This window comes from Gobio gobio (assembly GCF_949357685.1).
Source record: "Gobio gobio genome assembly, chromosome: 3".
NCBI lineage: Eukaryota > Metazoa > Chordata > Actinopteri > Cypriniformes > Gobionidae > Gobio > Gobio gobio.
In genome coordinates this window covers 66,874,282-66,899,293 of record NC_137099.1, presented here as the reverse complement: position 1 = coordinate 66,899,293, position 25,012 = coordinate 66,874,282, and the positions used below count along the sequence as shown (strand labels likewise).

Sequence of the window (25,012 nt, the reverse complement as noted above, 5' to 3'; positions counted from 1 at the left end):
ACAAAATTTTGGAGTTTATTTTCCTGGATGACCAACCCCTGTTTGTCGTCGAAAATGTGGGATTTCGCCGCTTAATGGAGCATTTGGAGCCAAGGTACTGTTTGCCAGGTCGTAAATATATCTCAGAAACTGCGCTACCCAAATTATAAGAGACAGTAAGGGAACACGTTTCGTGTATGTTGAAAGACGTGCATGCAATTAACTTTACCACGGACATTTGGAGCTCCGACGTGTGCCCTATGTCTTTGCTAAGTTTAACGTCACACTGGGTGGACAGAGGGTCAACATTTACCCCTCGAAGTGCGGTGCTGCACGCCAACGAGTTCCGAGGGTCACATACTGGCACATTAATTGCCGAAGCAATTGACGGGATGCTAGTAAAGTGGAAAATCCCCAAGTCCAACGTTCATATTGTTTTGCGCGACAACGCTAGCAACATGAAAGCCATGGACGAGATGAATGTACCAAGTTTGGGATGCTTCGCCCACACTCTCCAGCTGGTGGTGCATGAAGGGCTACTGTCACAGAGAAGTGTGAGTGATGCACTGGCGAATGGTAGGAAGATAGTCGCGCATTTCAAACACTCGCCACTGGCTACTACACGCCTGGAGGATATTCAAAAAGATCTCCAAATGCCTGCACCAAGACGTAGCAACAAGGTGGAACAGCACCTACTATATGGTCGAGCGTTTACTGGAGCAGAAGCGGTCAATTTCAGCATATGGAGCTGACCACGACCTGCCAGTGACCCTTACGGCTAACCAGTGGGCTTTACTGGAGAAAATAATCACTGTTCTGGCACCATTTGAAGAACTGACCAGACAGATTAGCTCCTCCACCTCTTCTGCAGCTGAAGTCATCCCCTCAGTCACAGTGCTGAAACGCCTGCTTGCTCGAGAGAACGAGGGGGACACGGGTATAAAAACCATGAAAACACCCTTCTTGAGGCTGTCCAGAAAAGATTCAAGACCATAGAGAATGAGCCCTTATATGCAGTTGCCACCCTTTTAGACCCACGATTCAAAGACCGGTATGTCTAATATTTTTAATAAATGTCTACATTATAATTATAAACAAAATTTTGAAATGGTGTATTGGATAACTAGATATTGCATTATTATTAATTACTATTGCATTAATGTGTTACCACTAAAAGCTAATATGGAGGAGGTTGTTTATTTGTTTATTTTACACATTAAGACATTTATTTATTATTTTTCATTGTTTTTAGATACTTCACAGCAGCAGACAGCATCAAGCATGCCAAGGATGCTCTGACCCGAGAGGTGGAGAAGATGGAGGCGTTACTGGGCAGGACCACACCTGAGGGACCAAAGACAGTGCCAGAAAACCCCCATAAAGCCCCACGTATGGAAGCACAGGCAGACAGCAGCAGCAGCAGAAAGAGCAGCTTGAAAGGCCTGTTCGAGGAAATCCTGCAGGAGCATGATGAGGAACGTGGGGCAAGTAGCACAAGCACACAAGTTCAAATACAGACATATTTGACAGAGCAAACGGTCCCACGCCCAGACAGCCCATTCCAGTACTGGGGAGTCAACCAAATTCGGTTTCCCACCCAGGCTGCCACTGCTGCAAAGTTTCTCTGTTCTCCTTGTACCAGTGTTGACAGTGAGAGACTGTTCAGTGCAGCGTCCAACATTGTTGATGCAAGAAGAAACAGGCTAGGAGGAGAGAGGGCAGAAATGCTCATCTTCTTGAAGAAGAATCTGCCTTTGCTCTTGAAACTATGAGCAATACTAAATTGCTAAAATGCTACTGCAATGTGTAGCCTACTTGTTTTAAAGTATTTTTAGTTTACTGTGTGGTTGCTGCTCTTTTGATGTGTATTTTTATGTTTACTTTATAGGTTGGTGTTGCACTATTGTTACATACTGCACTATTTAAAGATTTAAATGCCTTTTTATTTTAGTACATAATGGCTGCACTTTAAGTTTTTTTTAAAGGAATCATTAAAGTTGCTGTTGCACTACTGTTTTATACTGTTCTATTTAAAAATGTAAATGCCTTTATTTTACAATATTGTGGCTGCACTTTATTTTATTTTTTTAAATATTCCTATATTTATTTAGTTTAGTTGCTGTTGCACTACTGTTTTATACTGTTCTATTTAAAAATGTAAATGCCTTTATTTTACAATATTATGGCTGCACTTTAATTTTTTAATAATAATTATTCCTATATTTATTTAAGTTGCTGTTGCACTACTGTTTTATATTGTTCTATTTAAAAATAAATGGCTTTCTTTTGCTGTATTCATTCATGTTTTACAAAGAGTTTAACCTGAGCCAGGTCTTACCACAATGATAATAATATCACAGTCATGCAGGCATAGTATGATCTTTTTATTTTTTTTAACACACTGGTATCGGTATTCGGTATCGGCCGATACCCACAGCACGAGTATCGGAATCAGTATCGGGAGGGAAAAAATGGTATCGGAACATCTCCTTTTGCAAGTTCAAGTATTTTTACAACCATAAAGTAAAGTTCCCGTAACACTGCAAGGTGTTTTTTACACAACCTAACAATAATGTCATGATGAAGCTATGATGATTTTGGGGCAGCGTGTTTCTTCTGGTGGGTCTGAAAACCCCATATAAAAGAGAATCTCTCGCCACAGATGGAGCAGCAGTAGGGTTTCTCTCCTGTATGCCATCGCTCATGAGTCTTCATGGAACTTAATTGAGTAAACATCTTGTCACAATGTAAGCATTTAAAGGGTTTTTCTCCGGTATGCCATCGCTCATGGATCTTCATGGAACTTAATTGAGCAAAAGGCTTGTCACAATGTGAGCATTTATAAGGTTTTTCTCCTGTGTGAACTCTCTGATGAAGTTTGAAAGCAAACGGATTAGCAAAGCTCTTCCCACAGTAGGAGCACAGGTACGGTTTCTCTCCAGTGTGAATCCTCTCATGGGTTTTGCAGTGATTCAAATTATAGAATCGTTTCTCACAGTGTGAACACTGATACGGTTTGACATCAGAGTGTATTATTTGGTGTAACTTCAGAGTTTTAGAGTTTGTAAAGGTTCTCTCACATTTGCTGCACTTGTACGGCCTCTCATTGCTGTGCAGGAGTAGATGTTTCTTCAGACTGGTTTCGTATTTCATGCTCTTCTTACAGTGAGGGCACTTGTAGGGGTTCTCATTGGTGTGTCTGAGTAGATTGTTCTTCAGAGCCGATCCGAAATTTAAGCTCTTCTCGCAGTGAGGACACTGGGACAGGCTCTCATTGGAGTGCATGGGTAAATGACTCTTCAGAGTCGATCCCTGGTTGAAGCTCTTCTTGCAGTGAGGGCATTTGAATGACCTCTCATTGGGGTGTATGAGCAGATGTTTCGTCAGAGTCGATTTCCGGTTGAAGCTCTTCTCACATTCACTACACTTGTACGGCCTCTCATTGGTGTGTGTGAATAGATGGGTCTTCAGACTCGATCCCAGGTTGAAGCTCTTCTCGCAGTGAGGACACTTGTGCGGCCTCTCATTGGTGTGTGTGAGTAGATGGTTCTTCAGAGCCCAATCCTGGTTGAAGCTCTTTTCACATTGATGGCACTTGTATGGCCTCTCATTGGTGTGTATGGGCAGATGTTTATTCAGGTGGGATCGCTGCTTGAAGCTCTTCTCACATTGATTGCACTTGTACGGCCTCTCATTGGTGTGTATGCGCACATGGTTCTTCAGAGTCGATCTCAGGTTGAAGCTCTTCTCACAGTGAAGACACTGGTACGGCTTCTCCCCCGTATGGATTCTTTTATGCTTTGAAAGAGTTTTTTTGGTGCTAAAATACTTGTCACACTCACTGCACTGGAAAGTCTTTTCGCTGTGTGTCTTCATGTGAGCACTCATGTTCAGAGGAGTGGTGAAAAACTCCTTCCCGCACTGTTCGCAGCGAAACTCTTTCTTCACGCTGTGCTCTTTCGCGTGAAGTCTCCTCTCTTCTGAGGTAGGAAAGCTGATGTTGCATATCTTGCAGGTGAAGTCTTTCTGTTCTGTTTGTTTTCTCTGGCTTCTCACTGTATTTTCCTGTTTGCTGAATGTTTTTCCACAGTCGGTCAGTGTCTGTCGCTCTTTGGATGTAGAAGCAGGTTCTCCATCAGAAGATGAACCAGCGTTGTCATCTGAAAGAAACAAAATGGCCTTAAAAGTTTGAACTTTTTCTATAACTTCTAGAGCTGAACGATCAGTCAAAATACATATTAAATTGTGATATAGTGTGGTTATCAAACTGTAAAGGCTGTGTTGTAAAAGTCTGATGTGATATTGTGTGTGCAGCTCTCAGTGTCTCAAATTGGCAGAATTCACAAACGCTGCTCCACGTGAATTTAGGTCCTAATACGCATTAGGGCTGCACGATTAATCGATTTCAAACCGAAATCATGATTTGGTTTAGTACGATTGACATCGCAAAGGCAGAGATATAACTTTTTTTATTCAAAGTTTATATTAAAGTGAAGAGCGGCTCTGTGATCAGTAGTAAACGCTGCTCCGTCTGAAAGACTGCGAGTTTGAGTAGCTAATAACGGCCATTTGAAAAATAAACACGCCAAACATCTTCACAGACTAGTAATGTGAAGCGTTTATAAACCTGTTGTCTAGTGTATATTTATTACCCCAGCGTATTGGTGAAGAGAGTCAGTCAAATGTTTGAAATGTCCTTCTGTGAGCTGATGTGGCTTCTTATCACAGAATGAGGCACACTATATTATTTTATGATAAATGCTATATCGATTAGCACTGCATTATAAATATACTTTATTATTATGAAAATCCCAGAGAATGCTTGAAGAACTCAAATACACCATATATTGCCGCAGTCGTGTGTTTATTGTCTTCATGTTTATTCAGTCAAAGTGTTTTTTTATCTTCTTTTCTTTTTATTCAGCTACAGCGCTAGCTCGCAGAAGGACATTTCAAACACTTGACTGACTCTCTTCACCAATACGCTGGGGTAATAAATTCCCAACTTCCTGATCTCATACAGAGCAGACGTGCCTTCTATCTGCTCCCCGCTCTGCTTTAGCGCTGATCTTTTTGTCTTTTTTTCTTGACCCTCTGCTTGCTGGACTCCTGAAAATACTGAAATGGAATTAATTAACTGGTCTCTCAGCGCGACTGACAAGATTTTCTCACTAAGGAAGGGTGCACCAGGACAACCTACCTGCCCGGACAGGACCGTCGCTGCGGGCAACGCGTGGGACGCCTGGAACACCTGGAAAGTCCTGTGCCTGGAAGTCCTGTCCGTGGAGGATTTATTCATAATTGGCATTTTCATAGCGGGTTCCTATTTCTCGGCCTTGGGATTACCCTGATCTATCGGAAGATTGGTAAGACAGCTGCCAGTAAATTCACACAGCCGCTGTCTGTGGAAATTAAAGAGTGCTTCGGGGATGTGTGTGACCGACTGAAGGTATTAGATCAAAGAGTGACACAGATTGAGGAACTGTATTGTAACATCTCAGCCCGGACTGTGGAGACTGAACTCGAAAACATCTTAAGTTATGGCTAACATTCACACAACACAAGCTCACACAACACAGGACTCTTCAGACTCTTACTCGCATCATACATACCTCACCATCATCCCTGCCCACGTCCACCCGTCTGCCCCTCCCTTTCCTCCTTCCTAGCTCCCTTACTCAGTCCCAACAAAAAATTCCATCACGTGACCACGTGTACTGTGTTTTTTTGCATGTATGCTTTGCAATCTGCATTTTTTTTCTTTTTCTGGAGAGCATGTGGCGGCGCTTTAAATAGCAGCGGCTCGGAGACTTGCTACAAACTCATTTCGTTGCATTGTACTTGTACATGTGTAATGACAATAAACTTGAATCTAATCTAATCTAATCTAGCGTCATATTAGGGATTTGCTGAAAACATTAATACTTCTCAGAGGCAAATGGGGAGTTTCTGCTCGATCTATGCAAAACAGTGCACAGCAGAACAACAGAGCGAGCTACGCGCTGATTGGCTGTGCTGCGGCAACTGCAGGAACCAATGGCGAGGCGGCTGAGAGAGTGAGCCAATAAGGGTCACCAGAAAAACCCGCCGAAAAGGGTCTCTTGGATTAGCATACTGAGGCTATACAAGACTGTGTTTCGTCGTAGGATTCAGGTTTAAAAATCGTCTGAAGCGATACCTGAGAAACACAAGCACGGTGCAGAACACAATACTCGTTCCCTCTCTCAGGGAACCGAGGTTTCGTGAGTAACCGAGTACGTTCCCTTTCGAGAGGTCTCTCATATTGCGTATGGGAACCCAATCTAAAACGCCATGCATGCTGCCTGACCCAACCTGGTCTGAGGAACCAGAGACACTAAAAATGGGTAACAGTAAATCCCTGGTGAGGCCAACAAGAGTGGGCCTCATATAAGGGAATGAATAAGGCCGAATAGGATCGGGCCGTATGAAACACATGACCGGATATAGTCGGGCCTTATGGTATAATGTAACATGTTTGTGAAAACAATTTGTAATGAAGAATGGGACATGATAGAAGTAATTCGGGCCCATAGAATGGTTGATAGTGCCAATCAAATGGAGAAATTCCCAGCCTGTAAAGCAGGAACCTCCAATTTATAGAATCTGATAAAAGTGGACGGAGAGGCCCAGCATGCCGCCGCACAGATATCTTCCATAGGAATGCCACATGACCATGCCCACGATGAGGCCATGCCTCTAGTGGAATGGGCTTTGATGCCTAAGGGCAAACGAGACCTTTAGATTTATAAGCCAATGAGATAGCGTCTACTTTCCAGTGTAACAGTCTCTGCCTCGTGACAGCGTAACCTTTAGTGCGGCCACTGAAGCACACAAAGAGCTGTTCTAACTGCCTGAAAGGGGGGGGAAACGCTATGGATACAGTCTCAGTGCTCTAACTGGGCAGAGCAGATTTGCGTCTTTTTCGTCTTGTGACGCGGGCAGGGCCAATAGAGAAAGGACCTGTGACCTAAAGGGAGTGGAAAGCACTTTAGGAACATAACCATGTCTTGGCTCGAGGACGACCCTGGAGTCGTTTGGCCCAAACACAAGACAGAGAGCACGTGTAAATCCCCAACTCGCTTGACTGAGGCGAGTGCCAGCAGAAAGGTGGTTTTGAGTGAGAGGTGCTTTATGCTCACAGACTGAAGCGGTTTAAAGGGGGAGCCCTTCATAGTTTGTAACACCATATAGGGACTGAGGGGGGTGGGGTGTGGTAGGTGGGTTCACCCTCTAGCTTCAGATATAGTATTCAGAACTCTTTCAGAGAGGTCCCCGGGTCTCTGTTGATGGCCCATACATGAAGGGCCCGCAATTCAGAACGGGGATGCCAGATTCTCCCTCTCTCCCGCGCGAGGTCTCTAGAGAAAAATATTGGGCAGTGAGCATTGTCTTTTGTGGCGAAAAGATCTACTTTCGCTTTGCCGAAGGTTCTCCAAATCAACTGAATTGTTTGCGGGTGAAGGGACCATTCTGGGGGAATGTTGCCTCTGGATAACATATCCGGACCATGATTCAGGATACCTGGCACGTGAGCGTCTGATTTCAGACAGCCCCGGCGATTTGTATAGGATACCATGGACATGTCTGTTTGGCCCAAGACGTGGTGACCCTTTATGTACGGAAGGAAAGCTCTAAGCGATAGAATAACCGCTCTCGTCTCTAGACAGTTTATGTGCAGCCTTTTCTATGATTCTGCCCATTGGCCAGAGACTGGCTTGCCTTTGTGTAGGGCACCCCAACCTAGGTTGGACGCATCTATCGAGACCACTTTCCGTTTCGTAATCGTACCCATAATCACACCTGTCTGGTACCAGGCAGTCGGCTTCCAAGGAGCCAGAGCTTTGACACAGCTGTGGTTCACTTTGATGCGAAACTGGCCTGATCGCCATGCGTGAGCCGAAACACGGGAATTCAACCGGCCTTGAAGGGGGCACATGTGCAATATACCCAGTTTGAGTACTGCTGATGCCGAGGCCATAAGGCCGAGCATCCTCAGAAAAAACTTGAGAGGAATGCAAGCACCAGCTTTGAATGCCACTGCCATGCTCTGGATGGAGAGGGTGCGCTGTGACGCAAGCCGCGCTCTCATGTGTATTGAGTCTATGACTGTCCCCAGGAAAGAAATATTCTGGGTGGGAGACATTGAGCTCTTGGCAGTATTGATCCTGAGACCCAAACATTCTAGGTCAGGGGTGTCCAATCCTGCTCCTGGAGGGCCACTGTCCTGCAGAGTTTAGCTCCAACCCCAATTAAACACACCTGAACCAGCTAATCAAGGTCTTACTAAGCATACTAGAAACTTCCAGGTGTGTTGAGGCGAGCTGGAGCTAAACTCTGCAGGACAGCAACCCTCCAGGACCGAGTTTGGACACCCCTGTTCTAGATGGTTGAGGAGCCAGGAATTGTGGGTTATAAACTGTGTCTCTGATTGGGCTATGACAAGCTTATCGTCAAGGTAGTTGTAGAGTATAGTGGTAATCCGGCCTTGGCGGGACTTTAGGGTGATTTTGTGGTGCTATATGCAGGGGTGCACACTGTATCATGGACACACTGCCTACAGTATAACAGAGGAAAAAACTGTAGACTATATAAGCCTGTAAGAGCTGGGCTCGAACCGGCAACCCTGTCTCATAGGTCTCATACAACTGTATCAGAAGCTACGTGGGGCTAGAGCTGCGTCCATGCACTTCGCAAAAGTACAAGGTGTCAGGGATAACCCGAATGGTAGGACTGTGTACTGATAAGCCTGACCCTTGAAGGCGAATCTCAACAATGGCCTGTGACGGGGTGCTATCTGAATGTGAAAGTAAGCATCTTTCAGGTAGAATGTGAAAAACCAATCTGCCGGGCAAATGTGCGCAAGGATTTGTTTCACCGTCAGCATCTTGAACGAGCGCGTCATAAGCGCTTTGTTCAGATGTCTGAGGTATGGGCCTGAGGTCACCATCCTGTTTAGGGACGAGGAAGTAGCACCTCTAAAAGCCTGACTCGCTTAACGTCGGGTGCACGGTTTCCACCGCTCCCTTCTCTAACAGTTTCGACACCTTATCGCGAAGCACGTGACTCATGCTGCTTCTCACTGAGGTCTCGACCACGACCACGGGGGGTCTGCGAGCGAACTGTAGCGAGTAACCTCGTTTTAATATGTTCAACACCCAATTTGACATACCAGGAATGGCCTGCCAGGCTTGTGAAGCCAGGGGTTGAGTTAGATTCGGGGGCGGGCCGCTTAGTAATAGGGACCCGGTAACCCGTTGCTTTGTGCTGTAACACTGTGAGCTTATAACACTATGGGGATTGTGTTTATGTTTGGCGGCGCTGACTTTGCAGTGGGTGCGCGCCTCACATTCAAAGCGCTCGTGGCACGAGTGCGCTATGTGAAAAGTGCTTGGGTGCAGGGGTGCAGACTGTAAAGTGGTCACATTTCCTACATAGAAAAAGCTCTTTTTGTGATTCATTGTAAATAATGTACAGTGGCGTGCACTGTGTAGTGGGCGCAAACTTACATTTAGAGTAACGCAACAATGTTAGTGTGCAGACGAGCGTGTTTGACCACCGGCTAGTTGACTGCAATATTTACATCTCCAGCCACCTGAACCAAGGAAACTGGGAGAATGTAAGGAAGTCTGGGTGGTCGGGAAGCCATTTTACAATGCCGTTATGCTCTATTTTAGACAGAGAGCGCGTGTGCAGACGAGCGTTTTTGACCACAGGCTAGTTGACTGCAATATTTACATCTCTAGTCACCTGAAGCAAGTTCATTATGCTCTAGACAGTGAGCGCGTGCTATGACGTAAGTCGTGCTCTAGTCAGCGAACGCGTGCTATGGAGAGCGCTGTAGTGAGAACGGCTGTGACGTAAGCCGCGTTCTCGACATATCCATCTGAGTTTGCTCATCTAACTTCATCTAGCATTCTCTGTCCGCGGCGCTTCTTCAGCGCGGCAGGAGCGAGAGAAGAGGCAGAGTGAGGAGAGCTCCGTCTGTCCGCGGCGCTTCTTTAGCGCGGCAGGAACGAGAGAAGAGGAAGAGTGAGGAGAGCTCCGTCTGTCCGCGGCGCTTCTTCAGCATGGCGGGAGCGAGAGAAGAGGCAGAGTGAGGAGAGCTCCGTCTGTCCGCGGCGCTTCTTTAGCGCGGCAGGAACGAGAGAAGAGGAAGAGTGAGGAGAGCTCCGTCTGTCCGCTACGCTTCTTCAGCGTGGCGGGAGTGAGAGAAGAGGAAGAGTGAGGAGAGCTCCGTCTGTCCGCGGCGCTTCTTCAGCATGGCGGGAGCGAGAGAAGAGGAAGAGTGAGGAGAGCTCCGTCTGTCCGCTACGCTTCTTCAGTGTGGCGGGAGCGAGAGAAGAGGAAGAGTGAGGAGAGCTCCGTCTGTCCGCGGCGCTTCTTCAGCGTGGCGGGAGTGAGAGAAGAGGAAGAGTGAGGAGAGCTCTGTCTGTCCGCGGCGCTTGTTCAGCATGGCGGGAGCGAGAGAAGAGGAAGAGTGAGGAGAGCTCCGTCTGTCCGCTACGCTTCTTCAGTGTGGCGGGAGCGAGAGAAGAGGAAGAGTGAGGAGAGCTCCGTCTGTCCGAAGAGGAAGAGTGAGGAGAGCTCTGTCTGTCCGTGGCGCTTCTTCAGCGTGGCGGGAGTGAGAGAAGAGGAAGAGTGAGGAGAGCTCCGTCTGTCCGCGGCGCTTCTTCAGCGTGGCGGGAATGAGAGAAGAGGAAGAGTGAGGAGAGCTCCGTCTGTCCGCGGCGCTTCTTCAGCGTGGCGGGAGCGAGAGAAGAGGAAGAGTGAGGAGAGCTCCGTCTGTCCGAAGAGGAAGAGTGAGGAGAGCTCCGTCTGTCCGCGGCGCTTCTTCAGCATGGCGGGAGTGAGAGAAGAGGAAGAGTGAGGAGAGCTCCGTCTGTCCGCGGCGCTTCTTCAGCGTGGCGGGAGCGAGAGAAGAGGAAGAGTGAGGAGAGCTCCGTCTGTCCGCGGCGCTTCTTCAGCGTGGTGGGAGTGAGAGAAGAGGAAGAGTGAGGAGAGCTCCGTCTGTCCGCTACGCTTCTTCAGTGTGGCGGGAGCGAGAGAAGAGGAAGAGTGAGGAGAGCTCCGTCTGTCCGCTACGCTTCTTCAGTGTGGCGGGAGCGAGAGAAGAGGAAGAGTGAGGAGAGCTCCGTCTGTCCGCGGCGCTTCTTCAGCGTGGCGGGAGTGAGAGAAGAGGAAGAGTGAGGAGAGCTCCGTCTGTCCGCGGCGCTTCTTCAGCGTGGCGGGAGTGAGAGAAGAGGAAGAGTGAGGAGAGCTCTGTCTGTCCGCTACGCTTCTTCAGTGTGGCGGGAGCGAGAGAAGAGGAAGAGTGAGGAGAGCTCCGTCTGTCCGAAGAGGAAGAGTGAGGAGAACTCCGTCTGTCCGAAGAGGAAGAGTGAGGAGAGCTCCGTCTGTCCGTGGCGCTTCTACAGCGTGGCGGGAGTGAGAGAAAAGGAAGAGTGAGGAGAGCTCCGATTGTCCGCGGTGCTTCTTCAGCGTAGCGGGAGTGAGAGAAGAGGAAGAGTGAGGAGAGCTCCATCTGTCCACTACGCTTCTTCAGCGTGGCGGGAGCGAGAGAAGAGGAAGAGTGAGGAGAGCTCCGTCTGTCCGCTACGCTTCTTCAGCGTGGCGGGAATGAGAGAAGAGGAAGAGTGAGGAGAGCTCCGTCTGTCCGCGGCGCTTCTTCAGCGTGGCGGGAGTGAGAGAAGAGGAAGAGTGAGGAGAGCTCCGTCTGTCCGCGGCGCTTCTTCAGCGTGGCGGGAATGAGAGAAGAGGAAGAGTGAGGAGAGCTCCGTCTGTCCGCGGCGCTTCTTCAGCGTGGCGGGAGCGAGAGAAGAGGAAGAGTGAGGAGAGCTCCGTCTGTCCGAAGAGGAAGAGTGAGGAGAGCTCCGTCTGTCCGCGGCGCTTCTTCAGTGTGGCGGGAGTGAGAGAAGAGGAAGAGTGAGGAGAGCTCCGTCTGTCCGAAGAGGAAGAGTGAGGAGAGCTCCGTCTGTCCGCTGCGCTTCTTCAGCATGGCGGGAGTGAGAGAAGAGGAAGAGTGAGGAGAGCTCCGTCTGTCCGCGGCGCTTCTTCAGCGTGGCGGGAGCGAGAGAAGAGGAAGAGTGAGGAGAGCTCCGTCTGTCCGCGGCACTTCTTCAGCGTGGCGGGAGTGAGAGAAGAGGAAGAGTGAGGAGAGCTCCGTCTGTCCGCTACGCTTCTTCAGTGTCACTGAAGGAGCGAGAGAAGAGGAAGAGTGAGGAGAGCTCCGTCTGTCCGTGGCGCTTCTTCAGCGTGGCGGGAGTGAGAGAAGAGGAAGAGTGAGGAGAGCTCCGTCTGTCCGAAGAGGAAGAGTGAGGAAAGCTCTGTCTGTCTGAAGAGGAAGAGTGAGGAGAGCTCCGTCTGTCCGAAGAGGAAGAGTGAGGAGAGCTCCGTCTGTCCGCGGCGCTTCTTCAGCGTGGCGGGAGCGAGAGAAGAGGAAGAGTGAGGAGAGCTCCGTCTGTCCGTGGCGTTTCTTCAGCGTGGCGGGAGCGAGAGAAGAGGAAGAGTGAGGGGAGCTCCGTCTGTCCGCAACGCTTTTTCATCGTCACTGAAGGAGCCAGAGAAAAGGAAGAGTGAGGAGAGCTCCGTATGTCTGCGGCGCTTCTTCAGCGTGGCGGGAGCGAGAGAAGAGGAAGAGTGAGGAGAGCTCCGTCTGTCCGCGGCGCTTCTTCAGCGTGGCGGGAGTGAGAGAAGAGGAAGAGTGAGGAGAGCTCCGTCTGTCCGTGGCGCTTCTTCAGCGTGGCGGGAGCGAGAGAAGAGGAAGAGTGAGGAGAGCTCCGTCTGTCCGCGGCGCTTCTTCAGCGTGGCGGGAGCGAGAGAAGAGGAAGAGTGAGGAGAGCTCCGTCTGTCCGTGGCGTTTCTTCAGCGTGGCGGGAGCGAGAGAAGAGGAAGAGTGAGGGGAGCTCCGTCTGTCCGCAACGCTTTTTCATCGTCACTGAAGGAGCCAGAGAAAAGGAAGAGTGAGGAGAGCTCCGTATGTCCGCGGCGCTTCTTCAGCGTGGCGGGAGTGAGAGAAGAGGAAGAGTGAGGAGAGCTCCGTCTGTCCGAAGAGGAAGAGTGAGGAGAGCTCCGTCTGTCCGCGGCGCTTCTTCAGCGTGGTGGGAGCGAGAGAAGAGGAAGAGTGAGGAGAGCTCCGTCTGTCCGCGGCGCTTCTTCAGCGTGGCGGGAGTGAGAGAAGAGGAAGAGTGAGGAGAGCTCCGTCTGTCCGCTACGCTTCTTCAGTGTGGCGGGAGCGAGAGAAGAGGAAGAGTGAGGAGAGCTCCGTCTGTCCGCGGCGCTTCTTCAGCGTGGCGGGAGTGAGAGAAGAGGAAGAGTGAGGAGAGCTCCGTCTGTCCGCGGCGCTTCTTCAGCGTGGCGGGAGTGAGAGAAGAGGAAGAGTGAGGAGAGCTCCGTCTGTCCGCGGCGCTTCTTCAGCGTGGCGGGAGTGAGAGAAGAGGAAGAGTGAGGAGAGCTCCGTCTGTCCGCTACGCTTCTTCAGTGTGGCGGGAGCGAGAGAAGAGGAAGAGTGAGGAGAGCTCCGTCTGTCCGCTACGCTTCTTCAGTGTGGCGGGAGCGAGAGAAGAGGAAGAGTGAGGAGAGCTCCGTCTGTCCGCGGCGCTTCTTCAGCGTGGCGGGAGTGAGAGAAGAGGAAGAGTGAGGAGAGCTCCGTCTGTCCGCTACGCTTCTTCAGTGTCACTGAAGGAGTGAGAGAAGAGGAAGAGTGAGGAGAGCTCCGTCTGTCCGCGGCGCTTCTTCAGCGTGGTGGGAGCGAGAGAAGAGGAAGAGTGAGGAGAGCTCCGTCTGTCCGCGGCGCTTCTTCAGCGTGGCGGGAGTGAGAGAAGAGGAAGAGTGAGGAGAGCTCCGTCTGTCCGCTACGCTTCTTCAGTGTGGCGGGAGCGAGAGAAGAGGAAGAGTGAGGAGAGCTCCGTCTGTCCGCGGCGCTTCTTCAGCGTGGCGGGAGTGAGAGAAGAGGAAGAGTGAGGAGAGCTCCGTCTGTCCGCGGCGCTTCTTCAGCGTGGCGGGAGTGAGAGAAGAGGAAGAGTGAGGAGAGCTCCGTCTGTCCGCGGCGCTTCTTCAGCGTGGCGGGAGTGAGAGAAGAGGAAGAGTGAGGAGAGCTCCGTCTGTCCGCTACGCTTCTTCAGTGTGGCGGGAGCGAGAGAAGAGGAAGAGTGAGGAGAGCTCCGTCTGTCCGCTACGCTTCTTCAGTGTGGCGGGAGCGAGAGAAGAGGAAGAGTGAGGAGAGCTCCGTCTGTCCGCGGCGCTTCTTCAGCGTGGCGGGAGTGAGAGAAGAGGAAGAGTGAGGAGAGCTCCGTCTGTCCGCTACGCTTCTTCAGTGTCACTGAAGGAATGAGAGAAGAGGAAGAGTGAGGAGAGCTCCGTCTGTCCGCTACGCTTCTTCAGCGTGGCGGGAGTGAGAGAAGAGGAAGAGTGAGGAGAGCTCCGTCTGTCCGCTACGCTTCTTCAGCGTGGCGGGAGTGAGAGAAGAGGAAGAGTGAGGAGAGCTCCGTCTGTCCGCGGCGCTTCTTCAGCGTGGCGGGAGTGAGAGAAGAGGAAGAGTGAGGAGAGCTCCGTCTGTCCGCTACGCTTCTTCAGTGTGGCGGGAGCGAGAGAAGAGGAAGAGTGAGGAGAGCTCCGTCTGTCCGCTACGCTTCTTCAGTGTGGCGGGAGCGAGAGAAGAGGAAGAGTGAGGAGAGCTCCGTCTGTCCGTGGCGCTTCTTCAGCGTGGCGGGAGTGAGAGAAGAGGAAGAGTGAGGAGAGCTCCGTCTGTCCGCGGCGCTTCTTCAGCGTGGTGGGAGCGAGAGAAGAGGAAGAGTGAGGAGAGCTCCGTCTGTCCGTGGCGCTTCTTCAGTGTGGCGGGAGTGAGAGAAGAGGAAGAGTGAGGAGAGCTCCGTCTGTCCGCTACGCTTCTTCAGTGTCACTGAAGGAGCGAGAGAAGAGGAAGAGTGAGGAGAGCTCCGTCTGTCCGCTACGCTTCTTCAGTGTCACTGAAGGAGTGAGAGAAGAGGAAGAGTGAGGAGAGCTCCGTCTGTCCGCTACGCTTCTTCAGTGTCACTGAAGGAGCGAGAGAAGAGGAAGAGTGAGGAGAGCTCCGTATGTCCGCGGTGCTTCTTCAGCTTCAATCCTATGGCAAAACAGTCTTTTATAGCCTCAATATGCTAATTCAGGAGACCCTTATCTAGGGCTGTAACGATTTGACCAAAAATAAAAACCTCGATTAATTGAACATCTGACCTCGATTACGATTAATGAACGATTATTTTTCTTTTTTTTTTGCCCTCATAAGGTTTTTGAGTAAGTTCCTGATAAGGTTTGTACTGTAAATATTTTCTACTATTAAAAGGTGGTATACTTGAAGGAAACGGTTCACTTTCAGCAGTTATTGTCTATAGGGCAGATTTCTGTTTGTTGTACATCAGATACAGATAAATTAACACAGTAGACCTACATTACATTTATCTGAATGCATCAATGAGAGAGTGATGGTGTGTGTGTGTGAATTACTCATACCGTCTCTATTCATTATTAAGCTGTGGTGTGTACTTACTGCAAAGGTATTAAAATGTATACCTATAATAACGGTTGAGTTTCTAAGCTACTTTAGTGACTTTACTTTAGTCACAGGACAGCGTTTAGTTTACACTGCGTTTCTGCTGCTCCTCTGCGCGCAATCTTCACGTGACGCAGGTGAAAGATCTGCCTTCAGGGCGCGCGCGCGTGTTGTCAGAGACGCGACACGACGCGGCTCGGCTCTCTGTGTCCCAGAAAGAAGCGGAGCACTGAACGGATACGTATTGTTGTTTTTGACTAGTGCACAATCGCTTACTTGACAAACTTTATGAGCACGAAAGTGAAAGCGGCTTCGGGGCTTGCGCGCGCCGTCTGTGTGTGTGTGTGTGTGTGTGTGTGTCGGTGGCAGCGCGTATAGGCTATAAGAACAGCAATTAACTGACCTGTATAAACTGTGTAAAACATGCAGTTACTATAGTGATTCTGGGCATCTATAAACACAGATAACCGCTCCTGCTTCTCTCTGTGTACCTGCAAACTGCACTTGACGTGACTGACGGGGCGGAGTCACGTGAAAACCGAAATAACCGACATGGGAAAAATACGTCGGTTAGAGGTTCTGAATGTCGGTTTCGGTTATATTTCGATTAATCGTACAGCCCTACCCTTATCGGCGGGTTTTTCTGGTGACCCTTATTGGCTCTCAATCTGCCGCCTCACCATAGGTTCCGGCAGTTGCCGCAGCACAGCCAATCAGCGCGTAGCTCGCTCTGTTGTTTTGCGGTGCAGCGGTGCATTTATTTTGCATAGATACTTATATAAATAAAAGTTTTGCTTCATATTCTCGAGAAAAGGAGCTTTTCCCATACGCAATATGAGAGACCTCTGGAAAGGGAACAGAAGTGCCTATCCCAATTTGTGCGGCCGAGTCTGTAGCCATTTTCAAAAAACACCTAAAGACACCTCTCTTCCAGCAGCACCTGACCAATCAAGAATAGCACTTATTCTATTCATTTTCTGTCGGTCTAATTTATAAAAATAAAATAAAAAAAAATCTGTCCTGTGTGTTCTGTGCTAGATTAACTGAGACTTGTTACAGCACTTGCATACTGTTGCCCTTGACTGTTCTAGTTGCTTCTATTGCTCTCATTTGTAAGTTGCTTTAGATAACAGCGTCTGCTAAATGACTAAATGTAAATGTAAATTGTGTTTATCACTCATTAACAGCGTTGAGAAAAGTAACTTGAGTTACTTAATCAGATTACTTTTCCAAGTAACTAGTAAAGTAACGCACTACTTTTAAGGTTACAACAAAATATCAGTTACTTTTTCAAATAAGTAATGCTAGTTACTTTGTTGTTCCATTTTTTGACTGACAGCTCTCGTCGCAATGTTGAGAAAAATTTGGAGTAAGTGCGGAGCCGTTATGTGTGCGGTGTGTGAACATGATGGTTATTAGTTCTAGACTAAATGTGGCCGATGGTTTGTCTAGATCAGACCCTATTCCTCTGAAGCCCTTCCTTTGAAACTACATTGATTTGGATCTTCAACCGTTGAAGTCCATTATGTGGAGAAAAATCCTCTGTTTTCTTCAAAAAACTTAATTTATTTTCCCTGAAGAAAGAACATCTTGGATGAAATGGGGGTGAGTAAATTATCAGGACATGTTCATTTTAAAGTGAACTAATCCTTTAAACTTTCTTCTTTTGCATCCTATTCCTCTTCAGTCCAGAATGGCAGCACAGCTGAAAGGTGCCCTCTACTGTACACATGTGAATGTGCCTTTCCTTCAGCCTTATTATTTAAATTTTGGTTTGAAAGGGCCTTTACATTTGGCTAAAAATAGATATTTGTTGTTAATAAAAAAAAACAACAAGCCCAGCCCAGGTGAGAAAAAGTAACACAAAAGTAATGTATTGCATTACTTTTCTTAAAAAAGTAACCAATTAGTAACTTTTTAAGGGAGTAACATTTTGTAGTGCATTACTTTTCAAAGTAACTTTCCCCAACACTGCTCATGAATGCTCACTCCATCCTATTTTGGGTAATAATAAAATAGGAAAAAATATTTTTTTCTCTAAAAAAATTTGTGTTATCAAGATGTTTTCCCTCCGGTGTACAGGAGTTTTTCCCCCCACAGTTGATACATAAGATGCTCATATTTCATATTACAGACTCGTTCATACCTCTGACAAAAATTGTGTCACATTAAGAAATTTGTCAGATATTTATATTATATTTTATAATAAATCCTTAGACCTTTCTACTGATTTATAGTTATAGGCTGCCAGCATTTAACCATGCAGTTAACATTTTGTTACACCTTTACTTATTGCTTATTTTGCCTTACGTTTGTTCTAGAGACACGTTACAGCTTTTTGATAAAGCTCTAATTGGTTTCCTTTGGAAATACGTTTCAAATTCACACTGAATTCATTTATGAATGTAAAGTGTGTCTGTGTGTCAAAATCTTTTAAAATTTAAATATTATGGTTAATAATACACTTTATCTCTTTACAATAATAATAATACTGTTAATTCAGCATTTCTAGTAAAAAAAACAACAACTAAGAAACATACCTGAAGGAACAAAATCGTCATCATCGTCAACATCATTATTCTGATCTTCATCATCCTCCTCCTCATGACTGTGTTGTTGTTGTTCGTCTGCTGTGGTTTCGTCTCCTCTGCTCTCTATCAGGTTCCTGCAGTCCACCAGTTTGACGGAGCACATCTTCAGCAGCATCTGCTGTTCTCCAGCGTTACAGTCAGAGGTTTGATCAGCGGATCCATGATCCTGAGCGTCAGTATAACACAGTAAAGTGAGGCTGAGCTCTGAGTCCTGTGTGTCTCTGGATCTCCAGACTGAATCCTGAGCTTCTGTCCCATCAGTCACACACACTGAAACCTTCTCCAGATCCTGACAAACACATCACAGATAAACACAAATAAAGATCAACCTGTTGATATTAGCCTCATTACTCAGCTGTTATCTCTAGAGGTTATATTGGGGATTTGATGGCATATTTTGCTGCTGGCTTAATTTGAGATGTGCATAAGAAGTGAGAAGCTAACAAAACTTTGGTTTGATTGAGCTGAAGGATGAAATGATGAGCCGCTCAAACCTCTCTGTTGGGTTTGTCTCCTCTTTCTCTCAGCTTTGCCTCCAGTGACGCCACCTCTTTCTTCAGCTGACAGATTTCACTGATGAAATCCTCAATATCCAGCATGGACAGATCAGTTCCTACTGATTTACAGCAGATCATATCCATCTGCGCTTTCATGGTCAACATCTGAAGACAAACACATTGAAGAAAGTAACATCTTATTTGAGAGAAAAATGTATTTCAGATGTAAATGTAGCTTTGTGTAACAGCACAAAGCAATAATATTATCAAATGTTATATGATATTACATGCAAATATTAAACATGATAGGCTATTGTCAGATTTCTACACATTTTCCCAAAACTGTGAGATCTTTAAAAGTGCTCAGCATTGAAAAGTAACCATTATCACCGGTAACTGTTGTGTACTACAAATATCAGGGATAAAACATGGATACTGTAGTAAAACAATAGGACATTTCTTATTGTTACTCCAGTAAAAATATGGAAATGTTTTTAATTTGGCGAGGGTGCGAGGAAAAACTTCATTCAATATCATTAAAACACTACAAAAATAGTAACAGCAAGCATAAACAGCGAAAACACAAACAATGTAAAACAGATTAAACTCACCGTGTGTGTGCTCCAGTCTTTCTTACTTCGGTGGTTTTACCGGTGGACTAATAGCGTCACAGCGCCTCCTACAGTACGAGCGATAAAGTTATCAGAAGAAGTGAAGGTCCGGCTGGTTAGGAGCGCTTCACCAAACCTAATTTCTCTTACTGTTAAAAATGCCAAATGTATTTCAGCAGTGCTGCCAAGAGACTATACAAACACAACGTGATTATCAAATAAAGACGATTGATAAACGACCGTTAGTTAGTCAGCCCGTAAATCAAAATGACCGTTAATTTTTGAATTGCGAGTTCGCGGCTTTCTGTTTTTTTGAATTTCTGTGGAAGAGGAGAAAGCGCGCGCAGAGATCAGAGGCGCTTATTAAAGGAAGAAACATGAACCAGACGCTTTCTATTTGAAATAAATACTGTTCTTCACTCTTTCTGTGTATATGTGAGTCCTGAAAAAAAAAAACACTGTATGGGATTTTTCACACTTCATTATGCAGCACCAGCATTTTCAACTGGGTCTGCACGGCGTGTCCTGTAAATTCAGAGTAATAATCATCCCATAGGCCAGTCATTCCCAAACTGGGGTCCGTGGACCACTAGTGGTCCGTGAGGGTACTGCAGGTGGTCCGTGGAAAGGCAAAATAAAATAAAATAAAATAATATTTTTTTACCATAATTTTACCAGGAAATTCCCATAAAAAATAAAAAGTAAAAAGAAGATGTAGGCCTATATTGATATAACATTTGTATTAAATTGTCAAGTTATTGTGCGATTACTAAAATAGGCTAGTGGCGTTCAAGTTCAGTGCCGTTATGATTCGGTGGATAGCAACAGGTTCTTTGAAGAGAAAGAGACAGAGGCAGAAGTTACAAAAAATGAAGAGATTGAAGAGATAGAGTCGGATGCATCTATGAGCCAGAATAAATAAATTAAATATGTGGCAGCCGTTGTGTGCAGTAAACTTTCTTTTAACAAGCCTGTTGTTCTGATGTGATGACTAGTTATAGTTTTAGTGCTAGTAAGCCTATTTAGAGGTGCGGAATAATTCAGGTAGGACTGTGTGTAGACATATTTTATTATGTGTGTTATGAGGTGGTCCGCAAATTTTTTTGATTACAAATAGTGGCCCACACACACAAAAAGTTTGAAAACCCCTGCCATAGGCAACATTATAAGTTAATTCATTCAAATGAGTTTATAGCTGTAATTTTTGTACTTGTTTGGTCATGTTCAGTGCACCATTACTTGATTTCCAAACTTTACCGTATTTGTGTATTGTATTTCCGCGTCTGAATCAGTTCAGCTCTGTAACATGACCTGAGGTAAATAACAGTCATTTCTTGACCTGATGTGGTACTGCCATGTTTTTCAGTTAGCATTACTGCTAAAAGAAGCTGTGGCTGAGTTCTGTGTTTACATGAGACCAATGTGACTATAAAAAGAGACTTCCCTCATCTGTAAATGTGCAGTGAAGGTAAAGTAGCTAACTTTTTTTTTGTTTTTGTATCAATTTCTACCCATACCTTACCTATCATGGTGGCACAAATGCTCTGGAAGAACACAGATGACATGGAAAATTAAAAACACAGTGTAAAAGGAAAACCCACACTTTCTTTATTAAATTAAACCCATCTCCAAGAAAACCAGTCAACAATAAAAGGTTTCAACTGCCTTACAATCATCCTTGAGCCACTTTCAAACATATAAAACATGTTTAACGCCATTATGACATTCAGGCACTCATAGATGACATTTTATTTTTGAGGATTTTTAATAGTTCAAGTTCTGTCAAGTTTAAGATAAAAATCATTGTTCTGCTCTGTTGTTTCAATTCATACTCCCAAACCACATGAAAGCTTAATATGACACTGCCCCCTACTGGCAGAAAGAGCCCAATGTACAGTTGCAGGATGAGATGATTTACTGATGAAATGATTATATGGCAGAGGTGTCCAAATTGAGTCCTGGAGAGCCTGTCCTGCAGAGTTTAGCTCAGACTTAAACTCAACACACCTGTTTGTAACCTCACTTTGTTCTTTAGCATGTTTGTTCTGGTGGGTCTGAAAACCCCCTAAATAAGCAAATCTCTCGCCGCAGATGGAGCAGCGGTAAGGTTTCTCTCCTGTATGAACTATGGATCTTCAGGACATCTGATCGAGCAAATGTCTTGTCACACAGAGAACACTTGTATGGTCGTTCTCCTGTATGAATGCTCTTGTGTTTTTGTAAAGTATTATGTTTACTGAAACTCTTCAGCAAACGCTACAGTGATACGGTCTTTCTCCAGTGTGAACTCTGATGAAGTCCAGATCGAGTCTGATCAGAAAAGCTCTTCCCGCAGACGGAGCAAAGGTATCCTCACACTGGAGAGAAATTAAACAATTTGAGACCAGAAACGTTAAAAAGTAAAAAAATTTAATAAAAAAAAAACAACTAACTACATACTTGTTTGTAAGGAAGGTTGTGATTTAACCAATTTCTGTATCCAATACGGCCAGGGTGGGAAATTAGCACCCGCCACCAGCCAATGGTGGGTACTTTTTCAAAGTGGCGGGTGACTTTGCCTTGTATACCAGCCACAGTGGCGGGTGGATTGAAAAACATATTTTTATTGGTTACTACTTAAAACATTCCTTGTAACGGATTGGACAGCTTTTTGTCAAAGAATGCTGTTGCTAGTAATAATAATTCACTTTTGTCGAGTAACTAATTTCATTGGTTTTCAGCGCGGAGCTGAGGTACAGACGAAAAGAAAATATTGGTTAAAATGTGGCGACATATCCCCGGTATTAAGAGGCCCGCCGCGGAGTCAGCATTTTACTCTTGCTGCTCACTTTTCATAATCAACATATGAAATTAAAAAAATAATATTATAGGCTAATATTTAAACAGCCTAACTATGAAACTAAATAGGATATGGTTTCTTTAACCCTCTGTCCGATGAAGGTGCAGCACATTCTGATGGATTTTTTCCTTTACGACATAGGAAACAACTAACAATAGCCATTCTGTCATTTTTAGTCATACAGATAAGTGCAAGACAATTATAAACTATAAACTGTCTACTTTTATTTGTGTAACACTCAGAATAACAACAAAGGCCCTGGACTCAGGGAACGGATTATTTTGCATGCACTCCTCCACTCCAAACGCGGTCCAGTGTTTCCCACACATAGACTAATTCGTGGCGGTGCGCCACAGAATCAACACCGGCCGCCACACATTGCGTGTAGTTATTCATTAACTTTTTACGCTATTTAAAACATGCAGCTTGTTTGTTCATTTCCTTTCCCCGCTCTCCCTCCATCTCTCTGTCACTCATGCGTCTCTCTCGCTCTCTCTCTCTCAAACCTGCTTTTGATATTAAAGTCTAAGCTTTTAAAATGTAATACGAAATGCAAACAATAAATAGCGTTTTGGCGCTAATGTGTAACAGTTAAAGCCAGAGGCGTTGAAAAGCAGAGGTGCGACCTGCTCTCATCTCCCGGCGCGCGCGCGGTCACGTGGTTCACGGAGCGATCAATAGTTATAAACAAACCCGCGCTGTCAATACATTTGAATGGCTTAAGCCGCGGATACACAACATTTTCACTGTACAGGTGTTTGCAGCAGGTTTTGGTACTGTACAGCATATTGATTATTACATCAACAACATTTACAGGAGCATTTTATTATGAAGAGTGATGATAGACCCAACATTGTTACATTTTATGTCAATGTTTTTCTTGTATTTAGCCCTCATTGCTTACTAATTGTTCACATCATACTCATTGGTGGTCAAATGTGACCATACACCTTAACTATTTTTTTATTAAATAGCCTATATATGCTATATTTTAGTTTAATAATATTTATTTAATATTTTGAGGATATATTTTGGTACTAAATAGGCCTACTATTTGTGCAATAATTGTTGTCCATTAATGACCACTTAAAATATTTTGTATTATTTATATTACAATTAGTGTAGTAATTAAGGTTAAAATAGAGAATTCCAATGCAAAGAGGCCTGTGTGGCTCTTTAATAAATATACAGTACTAATAAATAATATGTATCTAGTTGCTCAAAGTATTGCATATCATATCTTCTTACTTATTTTAGGTTTTGCATTTGAATAAATATTTATACATGATCAAACACTAGATTTCTTTAAATGTGAAATTTTAAAAAGTTAATAACTTGCATCCTAATATTTTGAATAATACTTAAGCACACAAAAGTGAATATTATTTGAATGTGAGCAAATATAATTTAAGAAAAGTTTAAAAGTTATACTTATTTTTCCTTATATGTACAGTAGGCTATATAAATATGAATTGATACTGAATCAAGATTGAAATCGATATTTGTGGCAATCACTGAACCCATCTCCTCCACCCGCCCCATGCCCCCGCCCACCACCACAAATTGGTTTCTAATCTGTGGGAAACACTGCGGTCTTTATTTCAAAAATGTATTTTGTTTATTAAACGCAAAATTTTTAATTTTAAAAGCATTTCTAAATTCAGTTCATATTTCCAACAAACAAAATTCCAAGCCAAAATAAAATTTTGCTCTTTTGACTTTTTAAGTTTAAATTAATGCATGAATAACACACCTATATCTCCTTCCATTAAAAATAATGGCTAGTTGGGTGGCTGGGATATAAATGAACCTACCAACATACGTGGCATAATTTTTGGAATGACTGATGATTTGAAAATGAAAAAAATACGTTTTAGTCACATAACATCGGTTAATGGAAACGCCGTCATTTCGCAATTGTTTATCGACATTTAGAAAATATTAAGTTTTACACAAATCTGTAGGCTTAAGGAAACGCGGCTACTGTCGAACCTACGCATCGTCAGAAAATGCAAACAATTTGTTTGTTAGAGTAACAACTAACCTTAAATTAGAGGTAATAAAAGACCAAGAGTCATCCAAGTCTCATATCAAGTGCACTGCCATACAGCCAGTGTTGGGCAGTAGTGAGATACAAGTTGTGACACTAGCTTAACTACATTTTTCAGTAGGTCAGTTACTTTTAAAACAGTATAGCTTTTCCAGTAGCTAACTACTTAATCCAGAAAGTAGCAGTGTAGCGTGACCAAAAGCTACATTCTGTTTTGGGTTCTGATGAGAACGAGTCTGTAATGAGCGAAGCAGAGCGGTGATGCTCAGCTCAACAAGCTCCACTCATGATCCGCTCACCGGTAAAACAATGTTTGCTCAAATCCCGTTCAGACATGAAATGTATCTGTACTGTAGCCTACTATACTTGTTGCAGCCATTAAACAATGCATTTTGTTTCATATTTATGTTTAAATATTATAATGCTATTTTTAAATTTCATCTAGGCTAAATTGATTATTAAAAGTGCAAAGATGCGCAATATGTCAAAGACAGAAATGATTTTGATCACTTCATTAAGGGTTTTTTTGTAGAAAACCTTTCTTTGAAGTAAATTTCGTTTTGTATAAACTGTATCTTAATTTGAATTGATGGTTCATCAGCCAATTGCCTGGATTTAATAAATAAGAAGTAAATAGACTAGGTTATAGAAGACAATAATCGTGACATGAAGGCGCGGGAGCGATCACTTGCGTTGCACATGAACTGGAGTGCATCTCATAAATAATTCAAAACTCAGCATATAGGCTACTTCTCACAGACATGAGAAATATGTGTAAAGAAAGCTTGAAATGTCCTCTTTTAAACGATTACGAAACAATTCGAAACGAAAAGAAAGCAAAGCGCACTGTTCACGTGTGCAGCTCATGACTGGCTGTTCTGTTCAGAATGCTGAGCAC

General features: G+C 45.1%; 2 protein-coding genes across 2 annotated transcripts in view; one reads left to right on the top strand and one right to left on the bottom strand.

The window, feature by feature from the left end:
• The window catches only part of LOC307123536 (adhesion G protein-coupled receptor E5-like), a 224,242-nt gene that overhangs the window by 52,827 nt on the left and 146,403 nt on the right, over nucleotides 1–25,012 (top strand). The window lies entirely within an intron of this gene.
• On the bottom strand, nucleotides 1,230–19,283 carry LOC307123540 (uncharacterized protein). The gene is made up of 4 exons (XM_079812097.1): nucleotides 19,226–19,283; nucleotides 18,612–18,779; nucleotides 18,067–18,406; nucleotides 1,230–4,139 (listed from the first exon to the last, which is right to left on the bottom strand). The coding sequence occupies exons 2-4, from the start codon at nucleotides 18,777–18,779 to the stop codon at nucleotides 2,566–2,568; spliced, it is 2,082 nt and encodes a 693-aa protein (XP_079668223.1). The 5' UTR covers nucleotides 19,226–19,283; the 3' UTR covers nucleotides 1,230–2,565.